Raw genomic sequence first — 13,301 nt, 5'->3', positions numbered from 1 at the left:
ATCGCTTTTGGTGGCCCACACTGTCTGCTGACACCATACAATTTATCAAACAATGCAATACCTGCATTTCATCAAAGACCCCCAGACAGCTCCCGGCGGGCCTGCTCAAACTACTACCCACACCACAACGACCCTGGTCTCACATCGTGATCGACTTCATCACAGATCTGCCCAACTCGCAAGGCAACACCACCATCCTGACAATCGTAGATCAATTCTCCAAGGCCTGCCGGCTACTTCCACTACCCAAACTTCCCACTGCTTTTGAGACCGCTGAACTGTTGTGCAATCAGGTATTCCGTTTGTATGGTCTCCCAGAGGACATCGAGTCAGACCCATGTTTGTTTTTCTGGTTTTGACTCTGTTGCCTATTGACCTAGAGATTGTTCTCTGCCTGCCTCGACTTGGATCTTGTATCATTGTTTTTCTCAAAGCTGCATATGGATCCTACCCTGCCTGTCATCTCGTCACTCATTCATTCATTCATTCATTCATGTGTGCCGACCTGTGCCCTTGCCTCAGTCTCCCTACTCCCTATGGGTGGGAGGGAGCTGTTGTAATTTTCAAACACCTAACCATATAGTAAATACATGTAGTTAATTAATATTACTCAGTATTTATATTACACTCTAACAATGACACCTTAAAATAAAGTGTAACCAAAACTTTTTTGTCTGACCTTTTTGTCTGATTGACAGGCTTTGTTTTTTCTTTTTTCTTTTTCTTGTTTAATTTGCTAAGAAAAAATACACTGCTGGACATTAACCAATAATTTATATTAAATTTCATATTTTTCCTATATTTTACTAATGACAATTTCATGATTGCTTTATATACTACAAACACATAAGGCAGAATAGTTTCTATACTGTAATAAATGTTATGTCAGTTAGCACTGCATTATTCATAAACTTTATTTATTACCTGAAAATGACCTTTTGACCGTTTTTTTTTTCAAAGCTTGTAATAGCGAGTGAAAATATACACAATTAATGCAGAAATAAATAGTGATGGGTTGAAACCCTGCTTCTGAAGGTTTGAAACATTTACAACATTTTTGGTTTTGAAACATTTACCACATTTTTGGTTTTGAAGCATTTACAGCATTTTTGGTTTTGAAACATTTACCACATTTTTGGCTTCAAATCAGTGGTTCGGGGTTGGTTGTAAACTAAAGTGATTCCAGTCAAGTGATTTCAGCAAACAACTTCAAATACAGTTTAAAACCTTTTTGAAACTTGGTTTTGCAACATTTAAAAATTAATCAAATAAAAAGAAAAATTCACAGTTCAAAATCACACATTTTGTTAAGGTTGCACATTAGTACAATTTCAGTGAAATTTAGTGGGAAAAAGTCTGTTTTCTGTTGTCAGTAACATAGCGATGTGTAAAGGCCCGTTAACACCCATTAACACCAAGAATGATAACAATAATGATAAATGATAAACAATGAAACAATAGTTCGCACAGCAACTATGATGATAATGATACAGAGAATCAATGTGCTGGGATCCCCCTCAGTGATGTACGATACATTTTTTTTTGTAAATTTGTAAATGTACCCCTTACAAAAATTAACCATGGTTTTACTAAAAAAAAATTAAAAAATAAAACATGGTTCCTATAGTTAAACCATGATAACCACAAATTAACCATGGTATTTGCAGTACAACTGTGGTTATACAAATGGTTTCAAACTAATTTTTGTGGACTGAGGGACTGAGAACTAATCAGAATTTATTAGAATTTAAAGGGCTTGTGCATTTAAACAGCAGTATCATAGAGTAACATAATTACATAGTTTCGAGCACTAGTTTCGACAATATCCTAGCACTAGTTTTGACAATTCTGTATTGCCTTTATTGAAGTTGCAGTGAAAAAGACAATGTGTTGTTTTTATTCTACTACATTAACTATGTCCACTGTTAGATCAGATAGATTACACTAGCTAGACTCACCATTTAGAAGCACTCAAAACGTTATGCTGAGGACATCTGCTGGTTAAAGCAGTGTAAATGCAACAAGAACAGGAAAAACTGAAACTGATACTGACTAATACTTAAGCCTGAATCAAATTTATCTTCAAAGAAATTTTTTCTTTTATTCCACATTTCCATCCTTAATTTAAATTCACCCCAAAAATGTGATTCACGATTTCACACTTACATATAATAAATAAAATAAAGTTTATGCTTATTTGGGGTGCTGTCTGAGGGGAGGGCTCCGAGCTCAGAACTTTGGCCCGAACCCAGACCTACCCCCCTAAAGGTTAGGACAGGAATAGTTGTAAGTGCAGAGAATACAATAACACTGACTCCTGCCCTGGCCAGATTTAATGAATCTGTTTATTTCATTTTATAGAGATCCCCTGTTCCCGCTAGTTTTGTGGAGTACACCATTCAGGAATGCTCAGTCGCTCCGTTCCCTGAGGTTCAGTGTGAGCCAGGACATTAAGGTAAAGAGGTGAGTTGCTGCCAACGGCCATTACGTCCATGTAAATTGGATCCCATGTGAATGATGTAACATCCACCACTATTATCATTTTCGATGTTATTTTTCTCACACCGTAAAAAGTTTTATTTTATGAAGTGTTCCCTAATTTGCCAAACTGTCTGCTTTCTCTTAGTGTGGTTATTCTGTCTGTCTGTTTTCATTTCAGCCTGTTGGGTTCTGTGTCGGGGAGGTTTTTGGCCACGGCCAGCAAGATGTGAAGGTGTCCTGTGAAATATTTCACCCACAGGTACCTTAAATATCCATATTTGTTTGTCAGGCTTTTTCTCCAGGTCATACTCTGGAAAGCGAGAACTTTCCAGCTCTAAAAGCCAGATGACTGAGGTAAATCAACACCTCAATGTAACAGAAGGAAACTGAGCCAAACCCAGTAGAGCTGATCTGAATCTCCCTGTGCACTTATTATCCTCTTGCTCTAGAAAAGTCTAAATGGAAAGACCAAAATGGACTGTTTTAATTCCTTCCTTAATTTGTGCTTGTTGTCTCATGTTGATTTCTTCAAGTCATGTTAGATTAATCATATTTACTAAATTGGCACACATGAACACCACCATAATGTTTTAATTATCAGTAAGAAATGTGATTTGTGTGTGTTCAACATAAGATGGATTTCCTATACATGGCATATTGGTTTGAGACAAGAGGCTTCTCTGTGGCTGCACAGGAATGATAAATGGAGATGAAACATTAATTACACACCACATGCACATCCCTTTGCTCTTAATTAACAGTTTTGTTGCATCAATGCTAAAAAAGACTTTCTGTCTTGTGTCTAGAAAAAAAATTTTTCCCCCCTTTTTCGCCCTCTGTTTTTCAAGTTATTTTGACAGGAATATGTAGGAATTTTCCAGGAGCACTTGAAGGCAATTTCATGTCTTATTGCTCCATCTGATTATTCTTAGAGATAGGGGGAAAAAAAACAAAAAGATTTGATCAATCCCCAATTTAAAGCAGGAAGTGTGAAGTTTTGGCACCACTAGCAGCAAGCAAATGGTGAAATAATGAAAAAAATTATTCCACTGTTTTCTTGAAACAACTTCTTGTTGTTTTATGCTGAGGAAAAATTAGCTTTATTTATCATGAGAAAATTGTTCCCAAAAACATCTTAAAATAATAATAATAATAATGTGACCCAACATCCAGTCTTTACAACCTTCTCATAAGAGTTTGTTTCATAATCGGACTACGCTGCTTGTGATATGTGTTTGCTTTTTGCATGAAGTCAGCAAGAAAAAAATAACTATTTAAAACACAAAGAATTTTCTTGCCATTATTTTGAGGTACAGCACCATTTTATTTTTTTTATCTCACCGCATTACAGTTTTTACTGTTGGACCCGTTTCTCAATACTCAATACATTACTTTTTCAAACCTTTTCACACAGTAGGCTAAGCACAAGATCAGGCCCAAACCTGACACTTTCATCTGGCCCACATAGCACTTGGGTGGTCCGCTCCTGTTTGCCAAATTTGGGCCACAAGTAAGCAAAAGGAAGGCCCAATGTCAGCCATGAATAAACCAAATAAACCAGAACTGGTCGAAATCTGGGCCACTTTTATTTTAATTTTGGCCCAGATCCAGCCAAGATCCAACACCTTGCCCCGGCCCACATACTGTGTAGATGCAGGTATACCCTACGTTATGGGGCACAAAATGTACCCACAAAGATTGCAATATCCAAAATCCTTGGCCTTGTGGGGGCATTTTTGAAGGTTTTTTTTTTTTTTTTTAAATACGCAAGTGTCTATATATGTATTCACTACCCGAATTCTGGAAATCTTGGGACGTTTTTTAAATTTGAATAAAATGAAAACTAAAAGACTTTCAAATCACATGAGCCAATATTTTATTAACAATAAAACATAGAGAACAGAACAAATGTTTAAACAGAGAAAAAATGTTTTACACTCTTATCCACTAAATGAGCTAATTTCAAATTTGATGCCTGACATTTTGAAAAGATTCAGCTGGGAGAACATCTAGCAACTAATGAAGTTAATTGACATTAGGTCTGTACCATGATTAGCTCTAAAAGGGATGTCTTAGAGAGGCAAAGTCTTTTAGAAGTAGGTTCTCCAATCTGTGAAAGAGTGCATAAAAAGTTTGTGGAATACTTTTAAACAAGGTTCCTCAACGTCAAATTGCAAAGGCTTTGCAAATCTCATCATCTACAGTGCATAATATCATCAAAAGTTTCAGAGAAACTGGAGAAATACCTGTGTTTAAGGGACAAGGCCAAAGACCTTTGTTGGCCACTCATCTGCATGATTCTGTCATTGATATTACTAAATGGGCCCAGGAATACTTCCAGAAACCACTGTTGGTAAACACAATCCAACGTCCCCGATGCAGATGCCAACTAAAGCTCTATCATGCAAAAAGGAAGCCATAGGTGAACATGGTTCAGAAGCACTGTCATGTCCTGTGGGCCAAGGCTCATTTAAAATGGACCGTTTCAAAGTGGAAAAATATTCTATGGTCAGACGAGTCCAAATTTGGCATTCTTGTTGGAAATCACGGATGCCGTGTCCTCCGAGCTAAAGAGGAGGGAGACCTTCCAGCGTGTCATCAGCATTCAGTTCAAAACCCAGCATCTCTGATGGTATGGGGGTGCATAAGTGCATTCGGTATGGGCAGCTTGCATGTTTTGGAAGGCACTATGAATGCTGAAAGGTATATAAATGATTTAGAGCACTATATTCTTCAGGGAAGGCCTTGTGTATTTCAGCAGTACAATGCAAAACCACATACTGCAGCTATTGCAACAGCATGGCTTTGTAGTAGAAGAGTCTGGGTGCTGAATTGGCCTGCCTGCAGTCCAGATCTTTCACCTATAAAGAACATTTGGCATTAAACGAAAAATACATCAAAGACGACCATGAACTCTTCAGCAGCTGGAAATCTATATAAGACAAGAATGGGACCAAATTCCAACACCAAAACTCCAGAAATTCATAACCTCGATGCCCAGACGTCTTCAAACTGTTTTGAAAAGAAGAGGAGATGCTACACCATGGTAAACATGCCCCCATCCCAACTATTTTGAGACTAGCAGGCATCAAATTTGAAATGAGCTCATTTTATGCATAAAATTGTAAAATTTCTCAGTTTAAACATTGTTATCTATGTTCTATTGTGAGTAAAATATTGGCTCATGTGATTTGAAATTCTTTAATTTTTTTTTCATCTTTCATTTTATTCAAATTTAAAAAACGTCCCAACATTTCTAGAATTCGGGTTGTGTGTATATATACAGGTCCTTTTCAAAAAATTTGCATATTGTGATAAAGTTCATTATTTTCTGTAATGTACTGATAAACATTAGATTTCATATATTTTAGATTCATTACAACACAACTGAAGTAGTTCAAGCCTTTTATTGTTTTAATATTGATGATTTTGGCATACAGATCATGAAAACCCAAAATTCCTATCTCAAAAAATTAGCATATTTCATCCGACCAATAAAAGAAAAGTGTTTTTAATACAAAAAAAAAGTCAACCTTCAAATAATTATGTTCAGTTATGCACTCAATACTTGGTCGGGAATCCTTTTGCAGAAATGACTGCTTCAGTGCGGCGTGGCATGGAGGCAATCAGCCTGTGGCACTGCTGAGGTGTTATGGAGGCCCAGGATGCTTCGATAGCGGCCACAAGCTCATCCAGAGTGTTGGGTCTTGCGTCTCTCAACTTTCTCTTCACAATATCCCACAGATTCTCTATGGGGTTCAGGTCAGGAGAGTTGGCAGGCCAATTGAGCACAGTAATACCATGGTCAGTAAACCATTTACCAGTGGTTTTGGCACTGTGAGCAGGTGCCAGGTCGTGCTGAAAAATGAAATCATCTCCATAAAGCTTTTCAGCAGATGGAAGCATGAAGTGCTCCACAATCTCCTGATAGCTAGCTGCATTGACCCTGCCCTTGATAAAACACAGTGGACCAACACCAGCATCACTGACTGTGGGTACTTGACACTGGACTTCAGGCATTTTGGCATTTCCCTCTCCCCAGTCTTCCTCCAGACTCTGGCACCTTGATTTCCGAATGACATGCAAAATTTGCTTTCATCCGAAAAAAGTACTTTGGACCACTGAGCAACAGTCCAGTCAAGTGGCTTGACCTGGGGAATGCGGCACCTGTAGCCCATTTCCTGCACACGCCTGTACACGGTGGCTCTGGATGTTTCTACTCCAGACTCAGTCCACTGCTTCCGCAGGTCCCCCAAGGTCTGGAATCGGTCCTTCTCCACAATCTTCCTCAGGGTCCGGTCACCTCTTCTCGTTGTGCTGCGTTTTCTGCCACACTTTTTCCTTCCCACAGACTTCCCACTGAGGTGCCTTGATACAGCACTCTGGGAACAGCCTATTCGTTCAGAAATGTCTTTCTGTGTCTTACCCTCTTGCTTGAGGGTGTCAATGATGGCCTTCTGGACAGCAGTCAGGTCGGCAGTCTTACCCATGATTGCGGTTTTGAGTAATGAACCAGGCTGGGAGTTTTTAAAAGCCTCAGGAATCTTTTGCAGGTGTTTAGAGTCAATTAGTTGATTCAGATGATTAGGTTAATAGCTCGTTTAGAGAACCTTTTCATGATATGCTAATTTTTTGAGATAGGAATTTTGGGTTTTCATGAGCTGTATGCCAAAATCATCAATATTAAAACAATAAAAGGCTTGAACTACTTCAGTTGTGTTGTAATGAATCTAAAATATATGAAAGTCTAATGTTTATCAGTACATTACAGAAAATAATGAACTTTATCACAATATGCTAATTTTTTGAAAAGGACCTGTATATATATATATATATATATATATATATATATATATATATATATATATATATATATATATATATATATATATATTTATATATGTGTGTGTGAAGTGACATTCAACCAAGTATGGTGACCCATACTCGGAATTCGTGCTCAGCATTTAACCCATCCAACGTGCACACACACAGCAGTGAACACACACACACACACACACACACACCGTGAACATACACCCGGAGCAGTGGGCAGCCATTTTATGCTGCAGCGCCCGGGGAGCAGTTGGGGGTTAGGTGCCTTGCTCAAGGGCACCTCAGTCGTGGTATTGAGGGTGGAGAGAGCGCTGGACATTCACTCCCCCCACCTACAATCCCTGCCGGCCGGAGACTCGAACCCGCAACCTTTGGATCACAAGTCCAACTCTCTAACCATTAGGCCACGACTTCCATGTGTGTGTGTGTATATATATATATATATATATATAAGTCGTGGCCTAATGGTATATATATATATATATATATGGTGTGATTTGTGAACAAACCAGAGGGGGGAGCTGTTTTGAAAAAACTTTAAAATAGAGCACAAATCACAGCAATAAATAGGCTATAAATTATTTTTTACAGATGTTACAAAACAATTTAATAAATATTCATATAGCTAGGAACTATACTCTCATTCTGGCGTAATAATCAAGGAACTTTGCTGCTGTACCATGGGTGCAGCAGGCACAATGATATTACACAGTGCCTGAAAGTAATGCCCAGCTATATCATAACTAGTTACCTAGCTGGGGACTACTTTCAGGCGCTGCGTAATATCACTGCGTGTGTCTACTTTTTCCGCTGAAAGCTGCGTGGAAAAAGTAACCGGCGAAATGTTTCATACCGGCTCTTGGCACAGGAGAACACCATCTTCTATAAAACAAAGTATATATTTCAGTCCTGTCACTTTTTGACATACATTTACACTTTTTCTGCTGTTCAAAAAATCATTCTTTTTGCAATTAACACAAACTATGTAGCAGCTTGAATCTGAGTTCATTCGCTTTACGTTACCATAGTCCATAGAAACATCAGTGGTTTGTTGTTGTTGTGACTCTCGCGCACTTTGGCCAGTACAAAAAATGTATTATTATTTTAAATTTTTTATCAGCTTAGGCTCTACAACAAAGGAATTGCTGATCTCTACTGATGTCTAATTTCTGTAATAGGTAATTTGTTGGTAGAGGGTGAGAGATCTGGTGAGCCACATGATTTTGTCAAAGAGCCAGGTGTGGCTCGCGAGCCATAGTTTCCCGACCCCTGGTCTAAAGCATGATTCTGTACACATCTGTATGAGTTGGATTCTCGTTTGGCTCTGTTAGAAGGCGGTCGCATTTTTCTTCCCTCCCTCCCTCCTGAACTTCCCTACTTGCTCTCTTGTATTGTCCTGTCCTTCTTAAGAGACTCTCGCTGCACTATTTACAAAACCGAAATTATGGATCTGATCAACTGGTCTCTAAATGCAATTGACACCATCTTCTCGACTAGGAAAGCGGGATCTGGAGAACCGGAATGTCCCGCTGGGACGTTTGCTGCTGGCTACACGATGGATGCCGTGATCAACTCTCCGGTGAATACTGCAGGGAGACGCTCTTTCTACACGATGGACGCATGGGAGAGATGGCGGGTCGTGTGTCTGGCGGCTCTCTCCGTGGAGGACATTGAAGACATCTTCTTATTTGGAACAATGATAACTGGGTTTCTGCTATTTGGATTAGGCGTTGCCCTAAATTATCAGAAAATTAAGGAGACGGGACTGGCTATCCAAAACCTCTCACGGCTGCCCGTCATGATGGAGTCTGTGGGCAGAGCGGTCGCCTCGGAGACAGAGGCGATTAACCGCAATATGGATTTGATCACGGCAAAGCTCTCGGATTTGGAAAGGAAAATTGGACAAGCAGATCAGAATGGACAATGAGAATAGCTGTGAAACTGGAAGACAGCTGTTCGCACTAAGACAAAACAATCTTATCTCTTTCCGGCTTCCCACAACAGAACGGCTTGGCAAGGCCGCTCTGGTATCAACTCTCCGGTGAATACTGCAGGGAGACGCTCTTTCTTCCATTCCCTCCTCCCAAAAACACCTTGTTATTGTCGGGCGCTTGTGCTCTGTCCAAGGTCGTTTCCATGGCAATTGCTATGTCGCATCACAACCTGCGAACTGAGTCGACTGGTTTGGAGTGCTGGCGAAACGGATTTCAAGGCATACGAACTCACACGAACTTACACATACACACACTCATACACCTCCCTACCCCCATCCCACGCCTTCGTTGCTTCATCCTGTCAGGTGTTAACGGGTCCGTGGGTTGGCGCTGTAATGGCTGCTGGCCGGATGGCTGTTTCGTCTGAACTAGGATTACTATGCAAGTTATGTTCCTGTGTTGATTGTGCTTTATGCTGATGTTTTTGTCTGTTCTCACACTGCATTCTCGTCTAAGAACGCAGTGTGAGGACACTTTTTTTCTCCTCTCTTTCCTCATGTTATGCTGTATTTCTTCTTCTTATTGCATTTCGTTGCCTTGTACCTACATGTGCAATGACAATAAATTGAATCCAATCCAATCCAATCCAATCCAATCCAATGTTGTAAAGCCATTAACACAAGCACATAGAGGATACTTTCATCCACTGTCAGTTAGACACCTTCACTGTTAGAAGGAAATGGATAGGGTGGGTGGTCTGAGAAGTTGGTGGTTTGAATAATTTTTAACTTTAGACATCTTCTCATCTATTCAGCCTGCGGATTAGGTTGTTCTGATCCTACAGAGGTGTTAGCATACACACATAGAGATGATAAAGAAAAAATATGCCCGGACATAACACCTTTTTCAGACGTATATAGAAATATGGTCTTGGTGAATTCTTTCATTCTATGTTTCAGTTTTCATACAATCAAAGCAGTGATGTTTTAGCTATCAACATTTAGCCTATAGATCAAGCAGAACTGAAACATTTAGGGTTTGGCATGGACAAGTGTTTGGATGTCTTCCAACCCCCAAACAAAGCACATTTCTGTTAACAAACCAGAGGTGTAAAGAGTACCTGAAAACCATACTTGAGTAAAAGTACAGATAACCTACAGTGAAAATTACTCCACTACAAGTTACAAGTCACCAATTCCAGAACAACTTGAGTAAAAGTATTAGAGTATCTGATCTGAACAGTACTTAAGTATTTTACTTATACTAAATATAGACTCAAAGATGCACAAGTCAAAAACTGTAACGTTGTGGAGAAGCTGGAGAAAACAGGCAGAGGCAAGGATCTGTGTGCAGATATTTCATGGAAAAACTAGAACAAATAATAAGACAATAACCAAAGGGAACAAAGAACAGTATGACGGGCAAACAGACAACCATTACATTCAACAACTTACAAAGAACTAAAGAAACACTAGGGCTGTATATACAGTATACTGGAGGCTGACAAGCTGAACAAGATAGGATACAAACTGACTACAAACACCACGGGAGACAGGAAGTGACATAAAAGTCCAAGACATGGCACAGAAAATGCAACAAATACAAGAAGGAGCTGATTTGTGAGGAGAGCAATCACGCTTATTTTCTGAAACCAAAATAAAACTGAACACCTCAAAATTGCAAAATCAAAACCAAAAAACAATATCCTTCAAAAAGATCTCTTCAGTGTAACGGATAAATAAAATAATGTTAAGTAAAATTAAAATTCAAAGTCTTCCCACATGGAAAGAACCTATATGAGGATATATGCGCATAACATATAACACATAACATATATGCTGCATATATGCGTATATATGCCACATATAGGCAAAATTGAGGTGCATATATGTGCATATAAAGGCCATATAGGTCTCCTGTATTGCTTCTTTATATCCACATATAAGCCCTATATGTACATACAAGATATGTCTCCTATATAGCTCATGGCAGGATCTGGTCATTTTGTAACTCATATCTCACTTTGGCAACTGTCATACATGATGCCTAGCTCATATTTTCTATTATCAAGGCAATAACTAAGAACTAACTAAAAAACAAAAAATGCAAAAAACGTATGTGCGAACACGTGAAATTGGTATCACATGTAATTGGCATGTTATGGAATTTAACTATGGCAAATAAGTGAGAGGAGATGGAAAGCTATGATGTCTACACGTTTTCCTGAAAAATTTACAAGGTCAATTCTTTCTTGTATGAAGATAGTGGAAAAGAAGGAAATGTATAACAAAATGGTTTGTGGTTTTTTTATTTTGTCAATCAAGCCTTTTTTCCAATTTCAAGTCACTTCCAGATTCACATTACAGCTCATACACATCCACACATTCACCGTTACATCCACCAAATGCAATGCAAAATGCAATGTTTTCTGTATTGTCTTAATGCAGTTTCTAGATGAATATGGCTGAAAGGTGTGTTTTAAGCAAACCAAAAAACGCAGGAGTGGCTAAATTTTTCCTATCCATGAATTTTCTCTGCTTTTTTTTTCTTTTTTTCTTTTTTATTAACAAACAAATTACATGTATATAACAAACATTATACATGATGTAAACAATTATACACTAGAGGGGCTATTTACTAATACAGATTTATATAAAAATATTAAAGCGTTTACAAACTTTCAACATTTTAATTGCCTTTTGTTTAATAGAAAATCGTATAGTATCAATATAATGCTCCATTTCCTTCCTAAAAGAAAAAAAACAAGGTTTTTTGCTGGAGAACTTACATTTGTGAATATAAAATTTTGCATATAAAAGAATAAGATTTATCATGTAAACGTGATTGTGCTTTTCTCTGCTACTCTCTAAGATACCAAATAATACATATTTCCAAAACAAAACAAAATAACTGTCAATGTTTTGTACAATAAAATCACAGACACTTTGCCAAAATGTTTTTACAAAGGGGCAATGCCAAAACAAATGTACCACAGTTTATGAATTTTCTCTGCTTTGGATGCACATGATTGACCGTGTGACTGTTAACAATGCAGTCCCCATGACGGACATGTGCATATGAAAGAACGATGCTGCTAAAAAATAGGGGGGGGGGGGGGGGGGGGGGGGGGTGATGTTTCCAATCAGAATTTCTTTCAGATTTAGCAGAATCCAATCAGAATATTCCAATTGACGTGTTTACATGACGCATTTTTTATTATGATCAGCCCTTTATCCAAAATATGTGTCCAATCGCAGCTGTACTGTAAGCACTTCAGGTTCCTGATGAAGCACTATATTATTATTATTATTATACTGTCTTATTATTTTTGTCTTCTCTAGATGCTACATTGAAGAAGTGGCCAGCAGCCACCCGAGGGCAGATAGGCACGTCTATCAATTCGAAGCTCACGGAGCTGAGAAGATCATCAAGATAATTATTTTTTTTCTGTTCAGTTTTTTGCCTTATTTTTGTTCTTGTACTATATTTTTGTTCTTGTACTATTTGATTGTTCTTAAGTAAATAAAAAATTTAAATTTCGACATTTTGGGCTTTTATTTATGTTGTCTAGCAGCTATGGATTTGAATAATTTTACTAATATATAGGTAAACATATAGGTGAATATATGCACGTATATGTGTACATATATGTATGCATATATGTGTACATATATGTGCATATATGTACATATATTATAGGAAAACGGCCAATTTTATATATGTCACATATATTAAAAACATATATCAAACCCTATATTAAAACATATATGTTTATATAGGTTATTTCCGTGTGGGTTCTTGCACTGGATGTGCTGGTTTGGGCCTCATTCGGCTGCAGTCAAGTCAAGTCAAGTCAGCTTTATTTATATAGCGCTTTTAACAATACAGATTGTGTCAAAGCACTTAACAGTATCAGATTGGAGGATAGAGTGTCAGTATTGTATAATAATAAGATTAAACACTCAATTTTCAGCTAAAGGCATTTCATTATTGAATTCAGTGATGTCATAGTCTAGCTCAGTTTAGTTTAAATAGTATCTGTGAAATCAAATT

The 13,301-nt window shown here is 38.0% G+C and overlaps 2 protein-coding genes across 2 annotated transcripts in view; both read left to right on the top strand.

The window, feature by feature from the left end:
- Nucleotides 1-13,301, top strand: part of rbbp9 (retinoblastoma binding protein 9) — a 211,477-nt gene that overhangs the window by 118,569 nt on the left and 79,607 nt on the right. The gene's annotated exons all lie outside the window — the stretch shown is intronic.
- Nucleotides 1-13,301, top strand: part of LOC306875298 (fetuin-B) — a gene marked incomplete at both ends in the record, with an annotated part of 38,571 nt that overhangs the window by 22,633 nt on the left and 2,637 nt on the right. The window contains 3 exon segments of the mRNA XM_079425766.1: nt 2,362-2,451; nt 2,455-2,463; nt 2,660-2,740. Of these exon segments, the coding sequence (XP_079281892.1) occupies nt 2,362-2,451; nt 2,455-2,463; nt 2,660-2,740 (180 nt within the window).

The sequence above is a fragment of the Barbus barbus genome (assembly GCF_936440315.1).
Source record: "Barbus barbus genome assembly, chromosome: 9".
Lineage (NCBI taxonomy): Eukaryota > Metazoa > Chordata > Actinopteri > Cypriniformes > Cyprinidae > Barbus > Barbus barbus.
Note: the sequence above shows the minus strand (reverse complement) of the source record. Positions and strands in the feature narration are given on the sequence as shown.